The sequence below is a fragment of the Pelophylax lessonae genome, assembly GCF_965119305.1.
Source record: "Pelophylax lessonae genome assembly, chromosome: 5".
NCBI classification, from domain to species: Eukaryota; Metazoa; Chordata; class Amphibia; order Anura; family Ranidae; genus Pelophylax; species Pelophylax lessonae.
The window spans coordinates 313,861,496-313,887,487 of NC_138772.1; the positions used below are offsets into that span (position 1 = coordinate 313,861,496).

Genomic DNA, 25,992 nt, shown 5'->3' on the forward strand with positions numbered 1-25,992 from the left:
AACTTGAAAGCGTTCAGAGACAGGCAACAAAGCTAATAAAGAGACTAGAGGATCCCTGCTTTTGGGAAAGACTACAAGCATTGAACTTATTCTCTCTGGAGAGGAGACGCTTAAAGGGGTTGTAAAGTCAGGAAGGTTTTTATCTTAATGCATTCTATGCATTAAGATAAAAAGCCTTCTGTGTGTAGCAGCCCCCCCCCCCCCCAAGCACCTCTTATACTTACATGTGCCCCCTTTCTGTCCAGCGATGTCCGAGTCCCTTGGCCGTCCTGGAACTCTCCTTCCTTATTGGCTGAGATACAGCAGCTGCGACATTGGCTCCTGCGGCTGTTAGTCAGTCAGTGAGCCAATAAGGAGAGAGAGAGGGGGGGTGGGGTCTGAACTGCAGCTCTGTGTCTGAATGGACATACAGAGTTGCAGCTCTGCTCGGGTACCCCCATAGCAAGCGGCTTGCTGTGGGGGCTCTCGAAAGAAGGGAGGGGCCCGGAGCAGGAACGAGGGACCCGAGAAAAAGAGGATCCGGGTTTGCTCTGTGCAAAACCAACTGCACAGAGGAGGCAAGTATAACGTGTGTTTATTTAAAAAAAAAAAACACTTTACAATCACTTTAGGAGGGGCTATAATCGCTATATACAAATACCTTACTGGTGACCCTAGCATAGGGAAAAAACATTTCTATGAAAGGAAGTTTAACCACTTAAGGACCAGGCCTAATTCTGACACATGTTTACAAGGTAAATTCGATATTTTCTCTTTCGTGCATTGAAAGACACAGCTCCTGATCTTCTTAACCAATGGGTTATACTGCCCCCTACAGGAGTAGAACACTAGGTGGAATAAAGTCTGGCTATGCCTATGGGCAGTCCAAGGGGGTATACTTCCTCTCTCTGCAATAGGTACTCAGTTTTTTTCTGCCTAGTCAGGAGTAAGGACCTAGTTCCTTCCTGGGGTCTCTGGTCCTGGCAATTATTTTTTTTCTTTTTAGATATTTTTTTCTCCTGTGAGATGTACAATCAACTGCCAGACTGGGCGACGGGCTGGATAATCTAAATCCAGTGGTCACCCCAGCCTGGCTAGCGAGTGCGTGCAGACCTCAGCTCAACGCTAGGTAGGCCGGGACATAGTCCCACCGAACGGGGGCTGGCCTTCGAGTTAAACGTCTCGTTAAGTCGCTTACAACTGTGTCTCGACCCGAGTCATAGTGTTCCTCCTGGCCGACAGCCCCCCCATTTCAATGGAGAGGGGGTTCTATCTGGAGCAGTGCCCGTCTGGTTCCTGGTATGGTAAGTAGCTGTCCCCTCTCTCCCCCTGCAGGGTTTTGGGGTGAACGTAGGTCCCTCCATGGGGCGGTCAGACCCCTGGGTTCCCCCCCTTCCCTGTGGGACATCTAACCCCCCACTTTTCTTCACTGACCCCGGGGCTGTGGGATGGCCTGGTTCACAGCCTAGGGTGGGGGCAAAGTGCTGTGCTGGCGAAGGGGACGGGGGGGTGCGCCACCAGGGATTGGGCGATCGGCTGTGGGGGGGGGTATGTATCTGGTAGGGGCTCCTGCCAGGGCCCCCCCTTCCTGTCTGCATCGTTTTCTGAGGCCTAAGGATCCCGCCTGGGTCCCTGGGAGCCTTGTGGGGTCGCCATTTTCTTGTAGCCTGTGTGCTTAATACACAGTGACCATGTTTGTGTAGTCCGGCGGCCATTTTTCAGTGGTTCTCCTTTGAAAATAGCGGCAGCCATGACAGTGGAGCCCTCTGGGCGCCGATTTCCGCATTGGGGGCCCCTCCTCATTCCCTAGTGCTGACTCCTGGATCTTTTTGTTTCCTGATTGCCGTTCGTGCAGTGCAGATTCTCCCGGTAGCTGCGGTGCCTGGTTCTGTGGGGTGGTGAGTCTGATGGGGTCTTCTCCCCCTCTACTGAGGATAAATTGGTGCTCTGTGGGCTGCCAGTGGTGCTGATTGTCTCTTAGCAGTGTTTTACACTTTTTCGTGGGGTCCCCCTGGTGACTTATCAAGTCTCTGGAGCATATCTCCCCACCTGATCCCTTCCCTGCAGGGCCCTTCGGGTCCCATCCATCCATCGATGCCCTGATGGCGATCTTGAAGTCCTTGGTGTCTCAGGTGGAGGTTGCTTTTGGGCGACGGGCTGGCAAAAAACACCCCCTGCCTCAGATCCTGAATCTGATCTGGCCACCGCGGACGTGGGTCACCCTGCAGGGGTCTACGACCACGTGCCCTGGATTCTCAGATAGTAAGCAGGATTCCTCCACTTTTAGGCTTTTGCGCCATGACCTGAAAGAGTAGCTTCCCCCCCCCCCCCCTCGCCTTTACTGAGCTGGTGGACCAGCTGGTCCAGGGGCTGCAGTTTTATCTGTGATGTCTCTTTGTATGCGGCTCCCCTAGTGGCTCGGCTCTCTGTTTCGGCAGGGGTTCTTCGGCGTGTCTTTAGGCTCAAATGCTGGTCTGCAGACCAGACTTCTAAAAAGGGATTGACTGATCTTCCCTTTCAAGGAGATCTCCTGTTTGGTGCTACCCTGGATGACATCATTAAAGGTCTCACAGGGGAGTAGAGTACCTTTCTTCTGCAGGCTACTAAAGGCAAGGACCCTCGTGGTAGACGTGGGCCTTCCTTCTCGGCTCATAAGTTTTTTCGTCCATCAGGGTCGACTAACAAGGGATCGGAGCCCATAGGGGCCTCCTCCTGAGAATCCAAGCGAACTTGGTCTGGCAAGTCAAGAGCGGGCTTCTCCAGACTTATGTGGGCGCGACTTGCGTTTGCTTCTGCGCATGAGCTCGGAGGGATGGGGGAGCTTACATTTTTTATTTTTTCCTTTTTTTTATTTTTACACTGTCCCTTTTTAAAAAAAACAAAAAAGTTTTTGATCACTTTTACTCCTATTACAAGGAATAAAAACATCCCTTGTAAGCAAAATAAACAGGACAGGTTCTCCTTAATGTGAAAATTGGGGTCAAAAAGCCCTCAGATCTCACATTTACACTTAAGCAAGGCCGTTGGGCGGAAGTGACTCTGGTCCTCAAAGAGCATAGAGTTGAGTGGGGGCCATCTTGCCCTCACTTGACTTCCTGCCCATCAGGCAAGCTGATCAGATGATTTTCCCTGCTAGCGATGGCTCTGGTAAGCAGCAAAAACGACTGGGAAGTGGCGGGAAAGGGATGGGCACCTCTCCCGCCACCCATAAAAGGGAACCTGTGGCGAATCTGCCATTGGGACCACTTTTATGTTAAAGTGGAGCACCCACTGTGTAAGAAAATACTGGGGTTATGGCAGCTATCTCAAAGTAGCGACGTAAATACACGGTGGGCGGTCCTGAAGTTGTTAAAAAGACACCTGACCATTCACTGAAATTTGAAGAGAATCTGTTTAACCTTAAAACTGTGTAGAGGGTTCTTTACTCTGAGTGGTAAGGATGTTGAACTCGCTTCCACAAGCTGGTATCAGCAGGGAGCATAGATAGCTTAAAAAAGCTATTAGATGGGCACCTCAACGACCACAACATACAGGGATATACAGTCAGGTCCATAAATATTGGGACATCTACACAATTCGAATCTTTTTGTCTCTATACACCACCACAATGGATTTGAAATAAAACAAACAAGATGTGCTTTAACTGCAGACTTTCAGCTTTAATTTGAGGGTATTTACATCCAAATCAGGTGAAAGGTGTAGGAATTACAACAGTTTGTATATGTGCCTCCCACTTTTTAAGGGACCAAAAGTAATAGGACAATTGGCTGCTCAGCTGTTCCATGGCCAGGTGTGAGTTTATTCCCTCATTATCCCATTTACAAGTAGCAGATAAAAGGTCCAGAGTTAATTTCAAGTGTGCTATTTGCATTTGGAATCTGTTGCTGTCAACTCTCAATATGAGATCCAAAGAGCTGTCACTATCAGTGAAGCAAGCCATCATTAGGCTGAAAAAACAAAACCCATTAGAGAGATAGCAAAAACATTTGGTGTGGCCAAATCAACTGTTTGGAACATCCTTTAAAAAAGAGCTCAGCAACATCAAAAGACCCGAAAGACCACAGAAAACAACTGTGGTGGATGACCGAAGAATTCTTTCCCTGGTGAAGAAAACACCCTTCACAACAGTTGGTCAGATCAAGAACATTCTCCAGGAGGTAGGTGTATGTGTGTCAAAATCAACAATCAAGAGAAGACTTCACCCGAGTGAATACAGAGGGTTCACAACAAGATGTAAACCATTGGTGAGCCTGAAAAACAGGAACACCAGATTAGAGTTTGCCAAACAACATCTAAAAAAGCCTTCACAGTTCTGGAACAACATCCTATGGACAGATTAGACCTAGATCAACTTGTACCAGAGTGATGGGAAGAGAAGAGTATGGAGAAGGAAAGGAACGGCTCATGATCCAAAGCATACCACCTCATCAGTGAAGCATGGTGGTGGTAGTGTCATGGCGTGGGCATGTATGGCTGCCAATGGAACTTGTTTTCTTGTATTTATTGATGATGTGACTGCTGACAAAAGCAGCAGGATGAATTCTGAAGTGTTTGGGGCAATATTATCTGCTCATATTCAGCCAAATGCTTCAGAACTCATTGGACGGCGCTTCACAGTGCAGATGGACAATGACCCGAAGCATACTGCGAAAGCAACCAAAGAGTTTTTTAAGGGAAAGAAGTGAAATGTTATGCAATGGCCAAGTCAGTCATCTGACCTGAATCCGATTGAGCATGCATTTCACTTGCTGAGGACAAAAGGAAGGGAAAATGCCCCAAGAACAAGCAGGAACTGAAGACCGTTGCAGTAGAGGCCTGGCAGAGCATCACCAGGGATGAAACCCAGCATCTGATGATGTCTATGCGTTCCAGACCTCAGGCTGTAATTGACTGCAAAGGATTTGCAACCAAGTATTAAAAAGGGAAAGTTTGATTTATGATTGTTAATCTGTCCCATTACTTTTGGTCCCTTAAAAAGTGGGAGGCACATATACAAACTGTTGTAATTTCTACACCGTTCACCTGATTTGGATGTAAATACCAAATCAAATCAAGGTGAAAGTCTGCAGTTAAAGCACATCTTGTTTGTTTCATTTCAAATCCATTGTGGTGATGTATAGAGCCAAAAAGATTTGAATTGTGTTGATGTCCCACTATTTATGGACCGGACTGTACAATGTACTATTGACATAAACATGTGTGCGTGCACACCACAGGTTGAACTGGTGTCTTTTTCTCAACCTTACGGACTATGTAACTATGTATTCAGAGCACATAGAGGGAATTCCTTCTGCCTGACTCCTAATTAAGCCCCATACCTGACAATTAGTAGTCCGTCTAGTGTGAGAAGTGTTGGCGTTTTGAGATTCCCACAATGGACTATTTAATAGTTAAAGGCAGTGAATTAAATGAGTAAAGAAGTTGAAGTCCTCTATAAGCTCATGATCTAAGGTGGTTTAGGCTGCAAAGTAGTGGATTTAGCAATTACCAAATGTATCCTTTTTAACACTGGTTCACACCAGTGCTGCTTTGAAATCTAGCTACTTAAGCGCGATTTCAAAGCCACAGATTAGTGTAATTTGCAACTCTGATTTCATTGCGGCTGGTGACTTCATTTAACACAAGTCTATGCAAATTGCAATGAAATCCTTAAAAAGTAGAGCAGGAACCTTTTTTTTTTTTTTCAAAGTCGCTGCAGCTTTAGTCGTAACAATTTGAACGATTCCATTCCAAAGGGGTGCGACTTGTAATGTGATGAACTGTCATCACATGACAAAACCCACCAGTGTGAACCAGGGCTTCTTGTGTTGTGAATTTGGTTAGTGTTTGTTGAAACAAAGAGGTTGTTCACATTGAATGACAAATTTCCTTTATTTGAAAAAAAAATATGGCACCCATGGTTACTATAAATTTCAGGAGAACAATTGAATGCATGGTTAGCTGAACTCATGGGATGGATGAAGAGATGGGGCACATTTCTTCTTTCTTCTTTCTTCTTTCTTCTTCCCCTTCCCCCCCAGGGGTGTCCAACCTGTGGGCCAAGATTGGCTATGAATGCAGCCCAACACAAAATCCTAATCTTACTTGAAAATGTTAATTTTTTTTTCTCTTTTTCGTTCATTGACGGACACAGCTTCATACCTTTTTTGACCGATGGGTTATGCTGCTCTCCTTTGGAGTAGGACACTAGTTTTTTTTGTTTCTGCCTAGTGTCCTACTCCTAAGGAGAGCAGCATAACCCATCGGTCAAAGAAGATATGAAGCTGTGTCCGTCAATGAACATCAGAGAAAAGGATTTTACGGTAAAATCCAGGTTTTTTTTTTTTTTTTTAAATGCATCTACATTTGCGGCTGAAGAAAAATTTGACCGTGTCTCTTTATTGGTCTTTTATATAAGTTTGATCTTCCCAAAGTAAAATATCCCACTTTTCACAATCCCCTCCTTATTCATGCCATCCATTTTTGGCAGCAACTATTTTCAAGGATGAAGCACATGAAGGGCAAAATTAGAACCAAAATATCTTATGAGCACCTTGAGAATTCATTGAGAATCCCTACTATATCCATGATGTTCATGTGTTAGTTTATCAAAAACCGTGTCCAATATCGCACTTGTTTTATGTTGCCCGCTTTAACTTTTATAATAAAAAATATTACAAAAAAGAATGAATTTTTATTACTCAGGTACAATATCTATTTCAGTAATTGTTACTTTGTGATCTGCCCAACTTTTTTTCTGCTCGTGCTATCCTTATTATGTGTGTGTGTGTGTGTGTGTGTGTGTGTGTGTGTGTGTGTGTGTGTGTGTGTGTGTGTGTGTGTGTGTGTGTGTATATATATATATATATATATATATATATATATATATATATATATATATATAATATATATATATAGATCTATCTCAATTGCTCATTGTAAGAAAAAAAAACATAGTAGTGAGTAGTTTGAGGTACCACATCCCAATTAATTCAGAAAATAATGGAGTATTGTGGGGCATAAGTCGGGACTTTTAGGGTACCATCTAGGACCAATAATGGTGGTATACCACTGATCCAATGGATTGTATTAAAAACATTTATTTATTACACATAAATATATCCAAAAGGAAAATAAGACAAAGACAGGAGAACAAATAATATACAAAAACCACTAGATATAAAAATATCAAGCAAAATCGTAATCCTCATGTATTACTAGTGGAATCACTGGGAAGTACTGCTGGGCCAGACTAATCCGGTACCAATCGTGTATTTCCTTAAATGCACCACTACCCACTACCCTACATGTTTCGTGGTGCGAAGCGCTACTTCAGGGATACATGTAGATGCTCAAGAGGATAACTGCAGAATAGTTGAAACAAAAAATGAATTGCAATACAAATTTACTCTTTATCCTTATTGTTAGTGCATTTTATGTGTAGCCAGACAATTCCTCTTCTTCCAATATGGCCCAGAAAGTTCAAAAGGTTGGACACCCCTGGTCTAATTAATTATATATAATCTAAAAATGATTCCAGTTCTGTTACCATTATATACAAATCCTTTTAATATAATGGTTCCTTTTTGTTTTATTACGAGAAATGCTTTCTAAAAACTGCTATGATCCTGGGACTTGGTGTGCGTTTTTGACTCAAGAAACCTGGTTGTGAAATGTAATACGTGCAAGTATATATGTAATGTGTTGCTTTGTGGATTGCTGTATTCAAACAATAAAAATGAGTGCAAAGAAGACAGAGAGGTTGTTTTCTTTGTACCTAGTAATCCTTTTTAAGCCAGGTAATTGGAATCCTGACCCTTTGTACTTTCTCTTCAGGACTTTGAATTGTGGGATGATGTAGGATTAAATATTCCAAAACCTCCAGACCTTTTGCAACTTTATCGTAACTTTGGAAGCCACCAGGCCATAGTAAAAGACACTGCAGATGTTGCAGTTGCTGTAAAAGAAGAGGACCTTGAGCCCCTTTCTAGTGCACAGATATCCATAGTGGAACCCCAGCCTGTCCAGGTGAGATTCGTTTTTTATTAAAGTTGAACCCCAAGCACGCAACATATATTTTTGTATTCCTTTTTTTGGTTTTGCTCTTCAGTTTTTCTATAGCTTGTTCCTGAGTCCAATAGGTGTTCGTAGGTTGCCTTACCTCAATCCAAAGGAATCTACAACCTGTCATGAGGACCGTTCACCTCAGCCTGCAACTTATTGGCTGGGTGACTGGTCTGTTCTACTCCCCTTAGTGGTTCATAGCTAACCCTGCTGACAACAGCATGCCAAGGCCTCATGCAAACTGGAAGTTTTTACAGCTGCTGTTTTTGGCTTCAGGCATTTTTTTTTCTTCAGCCAGTAAACTCCCCAGCATGTTATCCTATGTGTCCATGCACACGTAGGCTTTTATCAGCATTTTTTGCAGGGGCGTTTTCTGGCTGGAAAAAACAGAACTAGTGGGTTGGAAGAGGAGTTTTCAGCTGTAAAAACGCTTTAACCACTTTACTACCAGTCACGTAACCTCTACGTCGGCTGACTTTGAGTGGTTATACCGGGATGATGCCTCTAGCTAGAGGCATCATCCCGGTACCGTTGTTTGAAGCCGACGGTCGGCTTTCCGTCGGTAACGATCGATGCGGCTCGGGAGCCGCTCGATCGTTACCCGGGGGGGCGGGAGGGGACGTCCCCCCCCTCCCGCCGCCTTCCGCGGCTTTGCTCGGGGCTACCGTCCCACCGGGAGCCCCGAGCACCCAGCCGGCACGTCCGCCGGCTGGATGGAGTCCCGATGAATGCCGGAAACGGCATCGATCGGGTCTCCGATGACGTAACCCGGAGGCGGCGTCCATGACGTCACATCCGGGTTACCGTGCCGCAAAAGGCGGCAGATTTAAAAAACGGCTGTATGCAAAAATGCCGTTTTTGGCGTTTTGCATACAGGGAAGTGTAGTGGAGGGGTCTAGGGTCTTTTAGACCCTCGATCCCTCCATAAAGTGTACCTGTCACGACATATTGCTGTCACCAGGGATGTTTACATTGCTTGTGACAGCAATAAAAGTGATCAGATTTTTTTTTTTTTAAAAAACCTGTAATAAAGTTTAAAAAAAAAGAAAAAATAAATAGGAAAAAAAAAAAAAAAAATTTAGCCGTCACCGTTAGCTCGCGCACAAAAAAAAACGTATACGCAAGTCGAGCCGCAAATGAAATCGCTGTTCAAACCACACATGTGAGGTATCGCCGCGATCGCCAGAGCGTGGGCAATAATTAAAAAAAAAGAGCTACACACTAACTCTAAACTGGTAACCGTTAAATAAATTTAAAGCGTCGCAGATTGAGATCTCTATTGACCGTAGTTTGTCGCCATCCCACGGGGGGGCGCAATTTTAAACCGTAACATGTTTGGTATCTATTTACTCGGCGTGACATCATCTTTCACAATATACAAAAAAAATGGGCTAACTTTACTGTTTAGTATTTTTTAAATGCAGTGAAATGTGATTTTTCAATTTTTTTCCAAAAAAATGGCGTTTTAAAGACCGCTGCGCAAATACCGCGTGACAAAAAATTTTGCAATGACCGACATTTTATTCTCCAGAGTCTTTGCTAAAAAAATATATATAATGTTTGGGGGTTCTAAGTAGTTTTCTAGGAAAAAATACTGGTTTTAACTTGTGAACAAAAAGTGTCCGAAATAGGGCTGGGGCTAAAGTGGTTAACACTGAAGAATGCTAAAAAATGCAGCTATTCAGCGTTTGAGTGTTTTTGAGCCATCTTTTGTAGGAGTATAGTTTTGATAGAAAAAAAAAACGTTAATGCAAAAAACACTTAAAGCAGCATTCTATAGCTGAAGTTGCTGGCGTTTTTAGAACGCCCAGTGTGCTTGAGACCTAATGCTGCTCACTGCAGTCCACTTTTACCTTGTTGCACTCAGGGATGTCGGTGTTCTGTCAGAATAGGCGACCCATCAGATTAGGTAACGGAAGTGATGTTCAGTCAGCTGTATACTAATAAGGTGCCAGTGGACATCTTACTACACCCATCTACGTCTTGAATTTCACAGTCCTTTAACGCAGTGGTCCTCAACTCCAGTCCTCGGGGCCCACTAACAGGCCAGATTACCTTGGGGAGATGCAGACTAGAATACTGCAATCACTGAGCAGCAAATGAGATCACCTGGGATGTAATTTAGTTATCTTGCAAACCTTGCCTGTTAGTGGGCCCCGAGGACCGGAGTTGAGAAACACTGCTTTAACGAATAAAGTGAGCATATATAGATCAATATAGTATAATGAGATCTGTCATGTTGTTTTCATGTTACATTTTCAAATCCTAAAGATTTAGTGCTGAACAGTGTGGGGTGTACCAAGATGGCCTCCGCCACTTTCCTACTGCTGACATCCAGCTTCTTTTTAAAATGTAAAATTCAAAACCGCATCACAGATATCAATATACTATATTTTTTTATATCCGCTCAGTTTACTGCAAAAAAAGACTGTGTGTAGTAACATGTCTGTCCACCTTCTGACTGCAGGTGTTCGGTCACGTTAGCAAGCCTGCTATGTATGCCCAGTAAGTATTCAGCTGACGGAACGTCACTGGCTCCTCCCACCGATTGCTTTAAAGGATAAGTTCACTTTTTGTGTAAAAAAAAAAAAAAAAAAAAAACAATGCACATCTTTTTGCAGGTAAAAAGGTGTATTTATTTATTTTTTTTTTTTTACTTTGCGCCTGAAAAGCATTGCATTCGTGATTAGGAATTTGCGGGTGAAATGCAGGGTTCTTGTAGACAGTCTGTGTAAGCTGTCTGCTCATACCTCATACGAGCAGTCGGTTAATGACAGGAAGACTCACTGAACTACTAGACTTCTCAATAACTCAGAATACTGTGAATGAATAACGCGGCTGGGCGGAATGGAGCGTATATGTGGAACTTTAGCAATTGTAGGGTGGGAGGGATCCTGAAATAATATGGCACACTTGTCTGCTAATCTGCTTTTCATTAAAGTGTAAGTCCACCCTAAATCTAAAATCCCTGGTTCTATAGACCTTCACAATCTAATACTAACCTATCTAGCCCTGTAAAGAAGAAATCAGTATACATACCTTTTTTGAAGCCGATCCGATCCGGTCTCCCAGCAGTGGAAGCTCTGTAGAGGACACGGCTGGGAAATGAATAGGTATTGACGTCACCCATAGACTTATTATGGGGCTTCCATTGTCCGATGTGTCCTTCACCTGCCTCCACAGAGAAGCCACGGCTGACAACTCGGCGCGGGATCGGGTCGGATCCCCTTTGATAGTAAGTATGTATACTGATTTTTTTTCTTTACAGGGCTAGATAGGTTAGTGTTAGATTGTGGAGGTCTATAGATGCAGGGATTTTAGTGTTAGGGTGGGCTTACACTTTAAAGCGGAGTTCCAGCCATTCACTCACCTGTCCAACGGTCCAGCGATGCGGCCGCCCGAAGCCTCGATCCTCTCCCTCGGCGTCGGCATCACTGCTGTGGGCACCCGGCTGTGACAGTTTGCGGCTTCACAGCCGGGTACCCACTGTGCATGAGCGAGTCGCGCTGCGCATCTTGATTGGCCGGCAATCTTCTGGGACCTCTGACGTGTCCCAGAAGATTGCAGGGAGGGAGGGGTAGAGGAGAACTTCCGTTCAGGGCGCTGCGGCGCTCCGAGCGGAAGTGGGAGCGGGTACCTGTCAAGACTAGGTACCCGTTCCCCCCCCCCCCCCCCCCCCCAAAAAAAATGACAAGGGGTCAGGACTCCCTAAAGCGGAAGTTCCAATTTTGGTTGGAACTCCGCTTTAAGCAATGCAACATTTGTGTCTCCCTTTTGTCACTCTATCTATGACTACTGACATCCACTGTTGCATTTGAGTTACGTCATGCTGGTACTCTGCTCCGTTTTAAACATTACTGAAGATGCTAGGATAAGCAGCAAAATGTCCTCAGCCTTTTAGAACAGTTGAACATAACTATCACTAGCTATACATGGATAAAAGGGAAATGTCAGACTTGGCAGCGGTTACTTTTTAAGGAAATGACCATATGTTTGCGTCAAGCCCCGAATCACAGGGACTACCAGGGAATGAATGTCTATTTGTTGCTTCAGTGCAAAATACATAACTTTCACAATTTTTCTTTAGTCATCTGCAGTAGTTCAAGAACTAGAGAATAAAATCAGTCAGTGCAATGAAGAAAAGGTGGCTTTACTGGAACAAATTACGACTCTCCAGAGGTATGTAGTACTGTTATTCGGATATACTGTATATCTATGTTGTCCTATAGCAGAAACTGTAGTTTATTACAGAGTAACGATGAAGAATGTTATTTCATAAGGATAGGCCTTGCATAACTGTGTGCATGTCACAAATAAAATAAATCTGAAACCAATACATTATAGATCTTTGGTTTTCTTTTTTCAAGGTAATGCAAAGATCCAGGGCTTTTTTTTTTCAGCAGGAGCGCGGGGGAACGCAGTTCCGGCACCTCCAACACTGAATGTATTTTATGTCAAGGAGTGCTGGGGTATGCTGGAAGGTCTATTGATGCTGGCTGCTGGTAGATCTATTGTCGCTGGTGGGGATCTATTTTTGTGTGGGGGTCTATTATTGCAAGGTATATCTATTGTTGCTGGTAGGGGGTCCTATGTTGCGGGGGGGTAAATGGTTGCTGGGAGGTATCTACTGTTGAGGGAGAGGTTTGTTGCTGGCTGTTGGAGGGTCTATTGATTCTGGCTGCTGGGAGATCTGTTTTTGCTGCTGAGGGTCTATTGTTGCTGGGGTCGTATTTTGTTGCGGGGGTTCTATTGTTTTGTGACTGGGTCTATTGTTGCTAGAGGGAGTCTACTGTTGCTAGGGTGGAGTATATTAAATTCCATACAAATACATAGTAGCGCAAAATGATACATGGTTCTGTATTCTCTAAAAGGGGTGGTACAGGGAGGTGGGTAGGGGGTGGAACCTAGGGACCATGCTCAGAAGTGGGTAGCAGTGCAGAGACGAAGGGTGACTCAGTAGGGGGGAGTTCTTGCACCTAATTTCTGAGGAAAAAAAAGCCCTGCATAGATCTATCTTCATGCATCTATCTATCTTCTTATACACCATAAGACAGTGGGACAGTGCTTCCTTTCTGAATTCATGCACAGGGGCATACTAAAATGCCAAGTTCAAAATCCTTCTCTTCGGGTGCATTGCATGAAGGCTTTGATAGAAGAGGGGAAAGTTGACCTACCACGTAACAAGGATGTGGTCAGGAGACTAATGAAAGAATGAGCTACAGAAACATTGATGTAGCCAATAATTTAAGAATGGGCAAAGGTTGTTATAAATGGCTGTACCAACAAATTAGGACATTATAATAAGTAATCTCTGGTCATTGCACAATATGATGACCTCTTACAGCCAATCGTAAATTCACAACATGATCTAATGTAATTTGCAATATAATATATTTCATATTATTTAATTAATATTAATAATATATTTTATTTGTACTGCTTAGTGGCTTGTTTAAATTATAATGGCAATCATTTATATTATTAGCCTTTCAGAAAAAAAGCTGACTTGTATTTTTTATTACATGGCAAAAAGTTTGTTGATCATCTCTCATCACACCAATATAAGATTGTTGGACACCAGATTGCAAAATCATGAGTAATAATTACTTCCCTCCCCCGCCTTTGTAGCTAGAACAGCCTCCTCAGACATGAAATATGAACAAAGAATTTCCCTCTATGGTGTGTACTTGTCTCAATTAAGAGCAGGAAGTGTAATTTCTGTCTGCTGCTTCATTCCTCTATCAGTATGAAACAATTCTGACAGGTTTTCCTGACACCAAGAGAAAAATGGTGACGGGGGGGGGGGAGGAACCACCAGCTGATTGACAGCCTCAGCTCTGTTCCTGTGTGCTAGGTGAAGGGGGTGTGTCAATCCCCCCAAATCAGCTCTGAGCTCTCCTCACTTGAGCTCTGCAGTGTGTAATTTCAGTTCTCCGCCCCGTGTTTTCTGGCAGCTTAGACGAGCTTTAAACATTCAGCACTTTCAATGGCTGTAGAAGAAGGGAAGACTGCAGATAAACAGGTACAGCTTATGTGGGAGGATTTGTTTTATCTCTGTGTATCACCTGAGCCCAATCACTTCACTGGGTATATGTAATGGTTTACAACCACTTTCCACAAGATATTGAAGTATGTCTATGGGAATTTGTGCCCAAGCAGCCAGAGCATTTGTGATGTTAGGTGATTTTTAGACTAGAAGACTTTGATCACAATAAAAGTTTTCAAAAGAGCTCGGAGCTCTGTGTTAGCTATTCAAGTTCCCCCCACCCTAAACTTGTCATAGCATGTCTTTATGGATCTGGCTTTGTTGGAACATAAATGGCCCTACACAAAACTGTTGCCAGAAGGTTGAAAGTGCCCAGTTGTCGAACTTATCTTTGAATTCTGCAGCATTAACAGTGCCTTTCACTGGAAATGACTCAACTCCGTAATTTGAACAAGTATCACCATACATTTCACCATATTGATAGGTATGATGATCAGATGTTTACACACCTTTGGCCATATAGGGAATTCCTAAAAGCAAAAAAAACTAGAGCTTTTAACCTTACCATTTGAAGTCAATGTAAGCATGCTTTGGTTTTAGGGAACTTGAAGTGCTAAAGACAAAGCCTGTGACAGATGTTTGTCCTGAAAAGCCAAGGTTGTCTGACAAGCTGCAGAGTCAACCATCAGTGGAAAGTGATCCATACATGGAAATAAGAATGTCAGACAGTGACAGCAAATGTGACCGGACTGAGGAAAGCCAAATTATGGAGTTATCAGAAACCGACTTCCATCTGGCTGAGGATATTCCACCCATTCCTGACCTGTCAAATATTACCAAAAGGGTTCTTCTTACTACTCCGCCTCTTAAAGATGGCATCCAGTTTGACCAACCTAACAGGTAAGTAGTGCAAAGATTATCTGGTGTGTTTTTTTTTTTTTTTTTTTTTTTATAAAATGAATAGTTATTTTTATCTCCCCCATTTATTTTATGCATAAATGCTGACTTAGAGCCGGTTCACATTAGCGCGACACGACTCCTTACTACTTCGGGGGTGACTTGTGCGTTATATTGCACCACGACTTCGGAGCGACTTGCAGGGACTTCACATAATGGAAGTCTATGCAAGTCGCTCCGAGGTCGCCCCGAAATAGTACAGGACCCTTTTTCTAAGTCGGAGCGACTTGTGTCACTCCTATTAGAACGGGTCCTGTAGCGGTCAATGGACCGCGAGGGAGCGCGACTTGTCAGGCTGACAAGTGCCTGACAAGTCGCACTAATGTGAACCGGCTCTTAATGTCCCATGTATCTAATTTTTTATTTATTTTTTTTCCACAGAAAACTGTCCCCGGCTTTTCATCAAGCACTACTATCTTTTTGCCGAATGTCAGCAGACAGTCGTTTGGGTTCAGAGGTAACATAAAGATGCCTAAACAATTGGTTAAAACAAAAGCATGTAACTTTTTAAGAGTCTTTTCATCTTACAAGATGGCTTCACATTGAAACTTCATCTCCTTTTTGCCAACTGGGACAGGAAGTAGATCTTAGGACCACATCTCAATGTTTTGCCATTCCAAGGGATTGACACAGATTACAAGATCTTATTGGCCTAGAAGGAATTGACCATGAACTTGATGTGTAACTTTGATCCATCCAGATTCAAACAAGGTGCATTCCTAAAGCCCTTGAAAGCATGCAATCGCCCAGAAACATGTACAACAGATAGGTATTGTGTTGGGTTCTGCAAGGCTTCATATTTTGATCTTATGTTCCCTGTATGGTATGTGTAATGTAAGACACCTTTATTCGGGTTTCATCACCCCACTAGTGTATAGTATCTGCATCACTATCCCTAAAAAGGTTGGAAATTCTGAATAACAAATATTGTTGATGCACAAGTTACAATGTTACAGACCAGTTTGGAGAGACCTGGTAAATCTGGCTATGGCAATACATCTAAAGCATGGGTGTCCAACCTTTTGGCTTCTCTGGGCCACAATGAGTGTAGAGAAATTTTCTGGGGCCGCATATAAAATATATACTATAGTTAAAGGTATATAATTAATAAAATGCCGCCGCGCCCTTCACACGCCGCCACGCACCCCGCACTAATTTAGCACAACTAGAGGATGATCAAATGAAATGGAATCAGTATACAGAGGTTTACGTCTTCTGAGAGATATTAAAGGAACACTCTAACCACCATGACCACTTCAGTGATTTGAAGTGGTCATGGAGGTAGGAGTCAGAAACATGGCACATGCTCGCCTTCCTCCCCTTCTCTCCGAGGCAGCCTCTTCTGCCTACAGTTGGAAGCTGCTGTGGCCGTGCCCCCAACCCAATTTCCTTCCTCCCCAGCAAAAAAAAAAAATGTCAGGGGTCAGTGGGCCGCATTGCCTGCGGCTCCGGGCCGCATGTTGGACATGCCTGATCTAAAGCTTTTGATAAGTTAGCTAAATGAGTCTGAAGAAAAATGTTTATCCAAACATACCCAAGAAAATGTTTGCATGACGTGGCTTTCCTAATGCCTCTCTGCTAGGGACTTGTTGGGAAACAATGCATCAGCTGGATTAGATTCTGTTCATGGAAAGTTGTTTTTTTTTTTTCTTCTCTTACTGGTTTCTGTAGAGCTCCCTTCTCCACAGTTTTCAGAATCCCCTAAACTTTCATGTGTGGCCAACATTTTATTAGATTGCAGAATTATGCATGCAGGTTGGTCACCATCTAAATTTTAAGGGCACCTTAGATCATTTATAAGCATCTCTAGAACAAATTGATATAGCTATAGACATGGAAACTTTGAGCCACCTTTCATTGGCCAAACAATTCTTTTATATGTTCGTCCATTGTGTTATACAAAAAAGATGGTTTCAAATCATTAGCACATTTACCAGAACGCATCATTTCAATACTAAAAAATATTTTTTTCAAAGTACATTCTTGTTACTGTTTTTATAAAGCAATCTTTTTAAGGATTGGCCACAAATTAGGTAATGGCTGTCGGATATTAGCCTGTTAAAACCTTTGCTGTTCACTCACTATTGCAACCTGTTTTGTTATAGTGCTTGGCCTAAGCTGGAATTAGTCTTTACTCCTCTAAAGCATTTTACCTAGCAATATACTATTGAGGAGGGGTTCCTCTAAAAATTGGGCAGCTCCTATAGTGGATCTGCCCATTTCTTGTTTTAACAATACTCTGTCCTATTTGAGGACATTCCAGTGTTTGTAGCAATCAAGCCTTGGAAAGGGTTTCTAGAAAGCCTTTTGACCACTGGATCTCCAAAGTCCCTCGGTCAGACTTTTGGTCCAAGAATATGTCTCAAGGTCCTGGATCTATCCTAATGGATTCCTCTTCCCCCCTCAACAGCTGAAGTTCATGGTTTTTGTTTTGCTGTACTATGTTGATGGGCTGCTGGATTTTATTTGCCTAATATCAAGAGTGAGTCTCTTTTTCGGTACACATGTGGAAGACCTTTTTGGCTCAAATGCTTGCCCGTGGAATAGCAGTGCAAAAAGTGCCAATTGTGCCTGCCCTTTGATGGAGAATGCCTCTTTGTTGAGTCTCCAGACTACTTTACTACATCACCAGGGGAAAGAGCTCCCTTTTACCCCCCAAAAAATGCCTAAGTCTGTATCTGGGAAACCTTTCCTTTTTTCAGAGATCACTTGTGTCTCACTCCTTGATGAATGCCTTTGTTCAAGGTGTCGCTCATATTGCTCCTACTGTTCATTTACCTGTGGCTCCATGGGATCTCAGGCTGATCCTATAGATTTTCCGGAAGCTGCTCCTTTGAATTTATCGAGGATGTTCGCTTCTCTAGTTCCCCTCTTAAAGTTATATCCTCACTGCCATCACCTCTAAGAGTTGAGTTTTTGAGTTGACAGCCTTAATCTGTAAGGAACCCTTTCTTGTGCTACAATGAGAGAGGGTTGCTTTGGGGCCTAAGGCCTTGTTTCTTCTTTCCACCTCAAACAGGGCATTGTTCTTCTATCCCATGTTCCCCAAAGTCCCAAGGAGATTTCCCTCCATTGTCTGGCTGTGATAAGTGGTGTTCTCAGCTACAGCTTTTTTCAGACTTTTTTTTGCTTGTGTCACGGTGCAGTTTTTCTCAGAGTTTTTTATAGTACCACACCCTAGATAATCCGAGTAGCTGCTGTAAAAAACTAGAAAATAATGTTTATACACACATAGGCTTTAACTGGTAAATATAATAATTTATTGTACTGGGTAAACAGAAAAATCTAGAATTACGCTTCTAGTTCATTTCTGGGAAATATTCTACAACAGTACCCAAGCAATTTACTCCCTGATACAAATTTGGTGACTTTATGATTTTTATACTGTTTTTAATTTGCAAAAAACGGAGGAGACATGGCTAACAGGGTCTTTTTAAAGTCTCTACTTCATGCTCCTTCTTGTAGATGGGGACATTTTATGAGTGCGCCATCATAGAAGATTCATAGAAAAAAAATAACCGTGAATGAACTGTAGTTTTCCACAAAATGGTCACAATTAAATTAAAGATGAACTCTAGTCAAATAGCTAAAATACATAAGGTAAAAGGAAGGTTGTATTCCTGCCAAGAGATTAGAATTTCTGTCCATGGAGTCCTGGGATTTCCAGTTCACACCTTCAGATGAAGGACTTTGTTACAGTTTTGACTGTAGAAGGTTACAGTTACCGTTTTGATTGTAGCAGGAATACAGTGGTGTTCTCTTTCTGCCTCTAGCCTGTTAACTGGTCAGTGAAAGAGCATCAGCAGATCGATGAGGTCACCTTTCTGCTCACCCTGTTTTTTCTTTCTCTCAGCATATTTCTTGTCAAGTAATTTGCATGCTTCATATCCGATCAGCTCCTAGTACTGCCCCTCTCTCCCTGTGTTGCTGTAAAGAGGATTGCAAGAGGCTGATTTCAAGTTAAATTCTGTTATTTACACTGTTTGCAGCTTAAAATACATTAAAGTGGTTTTTAAATGTAGAAGGTTTTTTACCTTAGTGCATTCTATCCATTCAGGTAAAAGACCTTCTGGGTGAAGCTCCCGCCCCCAATCCCCCTTTATACTTATACCATCTCGATTCAAGAGATGTGCATGACAGCAGTGGTGGCTCTCCCAGGTTTCTCCCTTCTCATTGGGTCACACAATAGCTTCCTCCTCTTTGGCTCACACAGCCATGGGCTCCTGTTACTGTCGATCGCAGCCAGTGAACCAATGGGGAGAGAGCAGGGGGCAGGGCCGAGCCACGCTCGGTTTGTGAATGGACAATGTCCAGCTCGGGAGCCAGCCTGCTCAAGTGCTCCCATAGCAAGAGACTTCTCATTGGGGGCACTTGGCAGAGGGGAGGAGCCAGGACCCCCAGTGGGGGCGACCCAAAAAGAAGAGGAGCTGGGCCCATTGCACAGAACAGGCCAGTATGCTTGTACGTATATTACAACCTTTAGAATCACTGTAAATAATGTATTTTATATTTGCCTGGAGTTTAGCTTTGACTAAAATATGGTTTTGATAGACCATTGCTCTCCCTCTCGCCTCTGCTTTTCCTTGTCCACCATGATTGCAAGGGGAAAAATGTGCATGTCGGATTTTTTTATTAATACAGAAGGCAAGATAGTTTTTTTTTTTTATTTGTTTTTTTTTTTTTTTCTTAGATCTTGCAACTTTTTGTCATGCAATGCATATTATACCATTTTAAAAGTAATTTACTGATGCCAACATATAAGGCTCTCTGTTCCTATGTCTACTAACTGTTGTATGTTTGTTTAGCCACATGCTACTTGGTAAAAGTGTTTTGTGTGCGATTGCAGGTCTCATTTAATACTCGATCACAGTAACCACGTTTATGTATTGCAGGTATCCCGCATTGCTGACAGTGAGAATGGAGTCATGCTGATGTTAGGCCGCTGTCTTCCTCATATCGTCCCAAATGTGCTCCTAGCAAAACGAGAGGTAAAGAAAACCTATATAGTCTATCTCTGCTTAGATTACCGAGATTAAGGAAACCTAAAAAAGTAAAATAACTCAGTTGACAGTTCTATTTTCATGCATGCTTCTCCTAGAAAATGATTGTACATCTGTGCCAGGTGAGTTTGGTAGTGCATCCTGGTTTCCTAGCACTTTGTCCCTTATCCTTGACAGAATAAAGTCAGTTGTGTTTGTACCTCTGCCCTTTCCAGCAACACATATAACATGTATGTCATGTGGGGGGGAAAAAATGAAAAGTGTATGTATGTGTGTGTATGTGTGAATATATATAGTGTGTGTGTGTGTATATGTATATATGTATATATGTATATATATATATATATATATATATATATATATATATATATATTATATAATCATAAATACATATATGATCACATTCCTGTAGTGAGCCTTGTTAGTTCACTATTATTCATGTTTATTCATGTTTATGTGTTTTCTACTTCACTACATCTTTAAAGAGAGCCTTCACTAGAAGAACTATGTAGGCAGTCATTGCTGCTGCTCTTCTGAGAATGTTCGTTTCTGGCTGCCTCTGGCTTCTGTACTAAAGTATTAAAGCTATGTGATCAACATTACAGCCAGACAAGTAGCATTTTTAAAAAGCAAGGTTTGGAATGACTGACTAGTATGTATCCCAGTACAGGATAATATAATGGCAGGCTATGAAATCCCTTAGCGCAGGTTAAAGTGGAACTTCACTTTCTCAATCAACATTGACTCTTTTTAATCATTATGCTGCCAGCATTCGTAAAAAGATAGGAAGGTATATTATATTTACGTGTTTAAAAACCTTTTTTATTCAGTTACTTTCTGGTTTCTATGCCTAGGCAAACCGTGTCATAGATCCCAGGAGTCTTCAGGGGGGGGGGGGGGTGAAGGGGCTTTCTCAGCACCTGAGCTAAGGGCAGATGGATTCCAGGAAGTGAATGCTACATGAATAGTCTGCCCTTACTCAACATGTCCATGGCCATGGCCAGAAATGCCAGGGAGTGTTTTGAAAAGTGATTTCTTAGCAAAATAAAGCATGGAGACCTAGATGGATAGGAGAGTTTGTTTTGAAAAATAAAAATTAATGAAATTGTATTATTTTGGGGTTCAGATACAGTACTGTAGATCCTCTTTAAGGATATAGCTGTGTTATACAATTTTCAGCCTGTCTTTCCGGGGTATAGTTTAGAGATTTATTAAAATCAATAAGTCAAAGCATTCAGCAAATGTAATGCACAGTAACCCATAGCAATCAGCCAGATTTAGTTTGTTGTTAGAACATTGTGGTGATTTCTGATTGATTTATGCACTTTAACACCTTCCGGACCACCCCACGTAGATATATTGTGGCAAGGAGGTCCCCCTGATCAGACACAGTGGAAGCCAATCAACGAATCCGGCGGACCCGATGTTCGCCAGCACGCGGCGATCGTTCTTAGAGGCAGTACGGCAGTCTGCCTACGTAATGAAGGCAGACCGCCCTTCTGTGAAAGGGGAAGGTGGAGATCATGTGTTCCTTCTAAGCAGGAACACGGATCTCTGTATTCCCCCCGTCAAAGCATCCCCCCCCCCCCCACCCAGAAAGCACTCCCCCCCTTCCCTGCCAATGTCATTAGTACAGTGACTGCATCTTTTTTTAGCACTAATCACTATATTGTTTCACTGGTCCCCAAAAAGTTTCACTTAGTGTCAGATTTGTCTGCTGCAATGTTGCAGTCCCCCTAAAAATCGCTGTGCACCGCCATTACTTTTTCTAACAAAAATATGTAGCAGAATACATATTGGCCTAAACTGATGCAGGAATTCTTTTTTTTTTTTTCATTTATTATTTTTTTGGGTGTGTTTTATAGCATAAATTAAATACATTTATTTTATTTATTTATTTTTTTTTTAAATTTTCAATCTTTTTTGTCTATAGCACAAAAAAGAAAACTGCAGAGGTGATCAAATACCACAAAAAGAAAGCTCTATTTGTGGAAAAATAAGGACATTGATTTTATTTGGGTACACAACAACTCAATTGTCTATGTAACGCACTGCCAAATTGCAAAAAAAAAGCCTGGTCATGAAGGAGGGGGTAAACCTTCCGGGCTGAAGAGGTTAATTACTTTGCAATTACCCTGTCTATAATTCTAAGCCCCGATTCACAGTGATGCCTGTGCGGTTCCCGCACCTCCCGCACCGCATAGCAATCGCATTGTGTTCCTGCGATCTGGTACGGTCGTCAATTAAAAGTTAATGACACCCATTACATTTTCCTCAACCAGATCGCATGGGTATGGGCATGCCCACACATTTTTCATGTTTGATATGGTGCAATTTGAGCCACTCAAAATCAATGGGCTCAAATCATACCGCACCAAATCGTATGTGATTTGCACCGGATTGTGGTGCAATTCCTGTGCAGATTAGTGTGATCTAGGACTTAGGGAAAATGTGTTTACCCCCCCCCCCCCCATTTCTAAGGTTGCACATTGTTAATGAAAGATCCATTGTGAACAAAATGGCCATTACCAAACTCTTTCTATTATCTGAATAGATATAGTTTGGGTTGGATGAAAATATCGGTCCTAAAATAACCACATTGGTACAAGTACATAGCTATCTTTTGTGGGGAGAACACCGAATCTGGTACAGCTCTGCATAGTTGACCAATCAGCGTCTAGGATTTATTATTAAAGCATAAATGAACAAGCTGAAGTTTAAAGCAGATTTGGTTACTATGCACAGCTGCACCAGATTCTGTGTGCACGAGTTTTAGGACCCTTTCACACGGGCTTTCTGATCAGGTCCACATGTCAGTTTTTCAGGCAGGCCTGATGGGACACTCCATGAACCTCTATTGGGCAGCGGACGTCAGCGGTGACCTGTCCTCTGACACCCGCTGCTATCTGATCGGATCCGGTCCGTAAAATCCTGATGTATGGTAACCCTATTTCCCATTATCTGGCAGATGGGATCAGATGAGAACGCACAGGCGTTCCGTTTTCATCCGATTCTCCCATAGAGGAGAGCGGGGCTCTGACAGAGCTGTCTCAGCACAGCGAGTGGAGACGGACCGGTCATCTGCCTGCTCAGTGGGGATCAGCAGATCAATCCCCCGCTGAGCAAAGCGGAGACCACTGGGAGGAATGCCTGTGTGAAAGGACTCTTTTTTAAATATCCCTCAATAGTCTTGAAGTTTATCAGGTGTGCCAAATGGAGTTGTATAGGTGTAAGAACTGGAATACTTGGCTTAGGTTTGTTAAACATGAAGGAAAAGGGAGACTTGTACTGGGTAATGTTCAGCTAATGGTTGGTTGCCATTCACTGCACATACTTTTTTTTTTTTTTTTTCTGTTTTTTTTATTATTTGGGTTTAATTCTGTAGCTGCAGGGTATGGCCACTTGACGGCAGTATAAACATGTACAGTGACTGATCAAGCAATAGCAAACAGAACTTGGGTAATTCAAATTGGGATCTATTTCAATTAATTCCTTCTCTTATGTAATAACTAAGCTGTGTTATTTTAGTTGGGTAATGCCAACATACATTACAAACAAAAAACATTTAATTAAATCTACCACTGCAATCTAAACAGAATATTAAAATGGGTGTAGTACCAAGTGCTCCTTTGAATTGTGGGAAATTCATGTTCCACATGTTTGATTACCAATACAGTTGTTGTGAAGTTCTTTATATTCCTCGGGCACTTAAGGGTTAATGTGAACCTGTAAAGGTAGAAAACACGAGCTGCTACTGCTGACTTTTTGTTAAGGGTATGAAGGTCAAGAATTCTGACTTCACTTTCTGCATTTTAGTTTTCACATTTTTGAAATGGGAGGAATAATCGCAGGAGGTCTACAGTGACAGCTCTTTTATTTCTCTAAGTCAGCCTTTTTCAACCAGGGTGCCTTGGCAAAATGCCTAAAAATTGCCCAAAAATTGTATTTAAACTTAAACCTGAGTGTGGATGAAGTCTACCTTTTTTAATTACACACAGCTACAGGTCTTTATTGTGCACCATTACAACCATCTCTGCCGGAAAGACCATTGGCATAATCATTGATATGATGGATGCCAGCCACCTTCATAGCATCCTTGTTTGACCCTCCTCTGCCCCTCTCCATCAGTGTTGGGGTCACATTAGCTGACTGATGGAGAGAAACTGAAGGAGAAGAGAAACATCGGAATACTTGTCGGTACCATTTTGCAAATGTGTATTTGTTTTGGAAGAATAAATCCCCTCTAATGTTGGGTGTCCTGTGTGTGTGGATGGTGCTGCATTATGTAAAACTATTAGAATAGTTTTTACATTTTTAGAATGGGGTGCCTCAAGACTGTTCATAATTTTTAAAGGGTGCCTTGACTGAAAAAAGGTTGAAAAACACTGCTCTAAGTACACGTTTCTTTTTAAAAACTCATCAGTGATGGCTTCTGATACATTTCAGTTCTTACAGGAGCTCCCTTTTAAGTTGTATCTAAACCAGCAAAGCCAAATGTATGTTGTCACCTTACCAGTTCTTGGATGTGGCGGCCACATTGGTTTTCTTTTTTGGGGGGGTTTTTTTGCCTTTATTTTCACCTGGTGATACTGCCAGTAGCATGCTTCCTGTCTTAGAGTGACAACACCTAAACCATCTACAGACAAGTGGTGATGTTATCCTCCTAGGACAGGCAGTGTAATAAGCCTGGAGCGTAATGGGTGTATATTAAAAAAAAACACAATAACAGGTTCAACTCACAGTACGACCTTAGGCGACTCTGTGCTCAGGTGGGTTGTGCAAAGGATCCCACACGGGATTCTGCTGTGGTCCTTGCTACAGCGGTGGCTCTGTGAAGACAGGAGAGAGAACGCTGGAACCACGAGCTGTATGGAGCTGAATGACACCTGTCAAACCCAGAGAGGAACTGACCAATCGGAACACGTTTCAGAGGCTAGTCACGCCTCCTTCAGCGGATTGGAGTGTAATAAGACTACAGAACAATTCCCCCTCTCTTTCTCTCAAAACATGAAAGATGTGTTTTGTAGTTTACAGCAACAATTTTTTTCCTTTTTTTGTATAAAGGTTTTACATAGAAGAATAAATGTCGATTTTGCTGAACAGTTTGATCTGCTAAAGTAAGTTTTAAAATAACTGACTTCCTGGAAGGATCAACATGTAATATTATGTTACAAGGAGGAAGGAGGGACTCAGAAAAATGAAGACTGACGTTTTTTTTTTTTTTTTTTTTTGCAACAGTAATTTTTATTGAAGGTTTGACAAAACCAGAGTAAGAACTGTTTCACATAATAGAGGACACAAAATCAATGTAAGGACTGACCTGAAAAGGCAAATTTCCAGATATCTAAGACCCCATTCACACTACCGCACCTTGGACCGCGACTTGTCAGCCTGACAAGTCGCGGTCCTCACGCTCACATAGTGTAGTACAGGAGCCGTTCTAATAGGAGCGACACAAGTCGCTCAGACTTAGAAAAAGGGTCCTGTACTACTTCGGGGCGACTTGCATTGACTTCCATTATGTGAAGTCCGTGCAAGTCGCGCTGCACGAGACTTCACAGGTCGCCCCCGAAAGTCGTGCCGCGGTAGTGTGAATGGAGTCTAAGAGTCAAAGTGCAGAACAAATGGTACAATAGCGTCAATAAGTGTTATTAACTGTATCAAAACTTGAGGGTTTGTTATTTGATAGTGGGGGGCAATGTTTCCAAGTTTTCAGAAATGTAGGGTACGTGTTAGAGCTAATGGCTAGGGACTTGTCAAATTCAAACAGAAGATTGAGGTGATTAGTGATATCCGATGGATTGGGGGCCTGGATTGAACGCTAAGTTCTGGCTCTAAGAGTTTTGACTGCTAATAAGATAATTGTGATGCATTGAAGATCTTTAGGGATACGCTCTATACCTAGATTGAAAGGGCTAGAGCTGGGTCTGGTTTTGGAAAGAAGCCAGTCATTTGTGATATTAAGCAAAATACTTGATTCCAGTAACTTTTTAAGCTCCTGCATGACCAGAAGATATGTAACAGGGT

The 25,992-nt window shown here is 42.5% G+C and overlaps 1 protein-coding gene across 7 annotated transcripts in view; it reads left to right on the forward strand.

The window, feature by feature from the left end:
- Nucleotides 1-25,992, forward strand: part of RELCH (RAB11 binding and LisH domain, coiled-coil and HEAT repeat containing) — a 241,533-nt gene that overhangs the window by 96,596 nt on the left and 118,945 nt on the right. For all 7 annotated transcript variants that reach the window (XM_082258179.1, XM_082258177.1, XM_082258182.1 and 4 more), the window contains 5 exons: nt 7,795-7,986; nt 12,110-12,201; nt 14,609-14,908; nt 15,347-15,422; nt 19,858-19,953. In XM_082258179.1, coding sequence (XP_082114305.1) covers nt 7,795-7,986; nt 12,110-12,201; nt 14,609-14,908; nt 15,347-15,422; nt 19,858-19,953 — 756 coding nt within the window. The remainder of the gene's footprint in view (nt 1-7,794; nt 7,987-12,109; nt 12,202-14,608; nt 14,909-15,346; nt 15,423-19,857; nt 19,954-25,992) is intronic.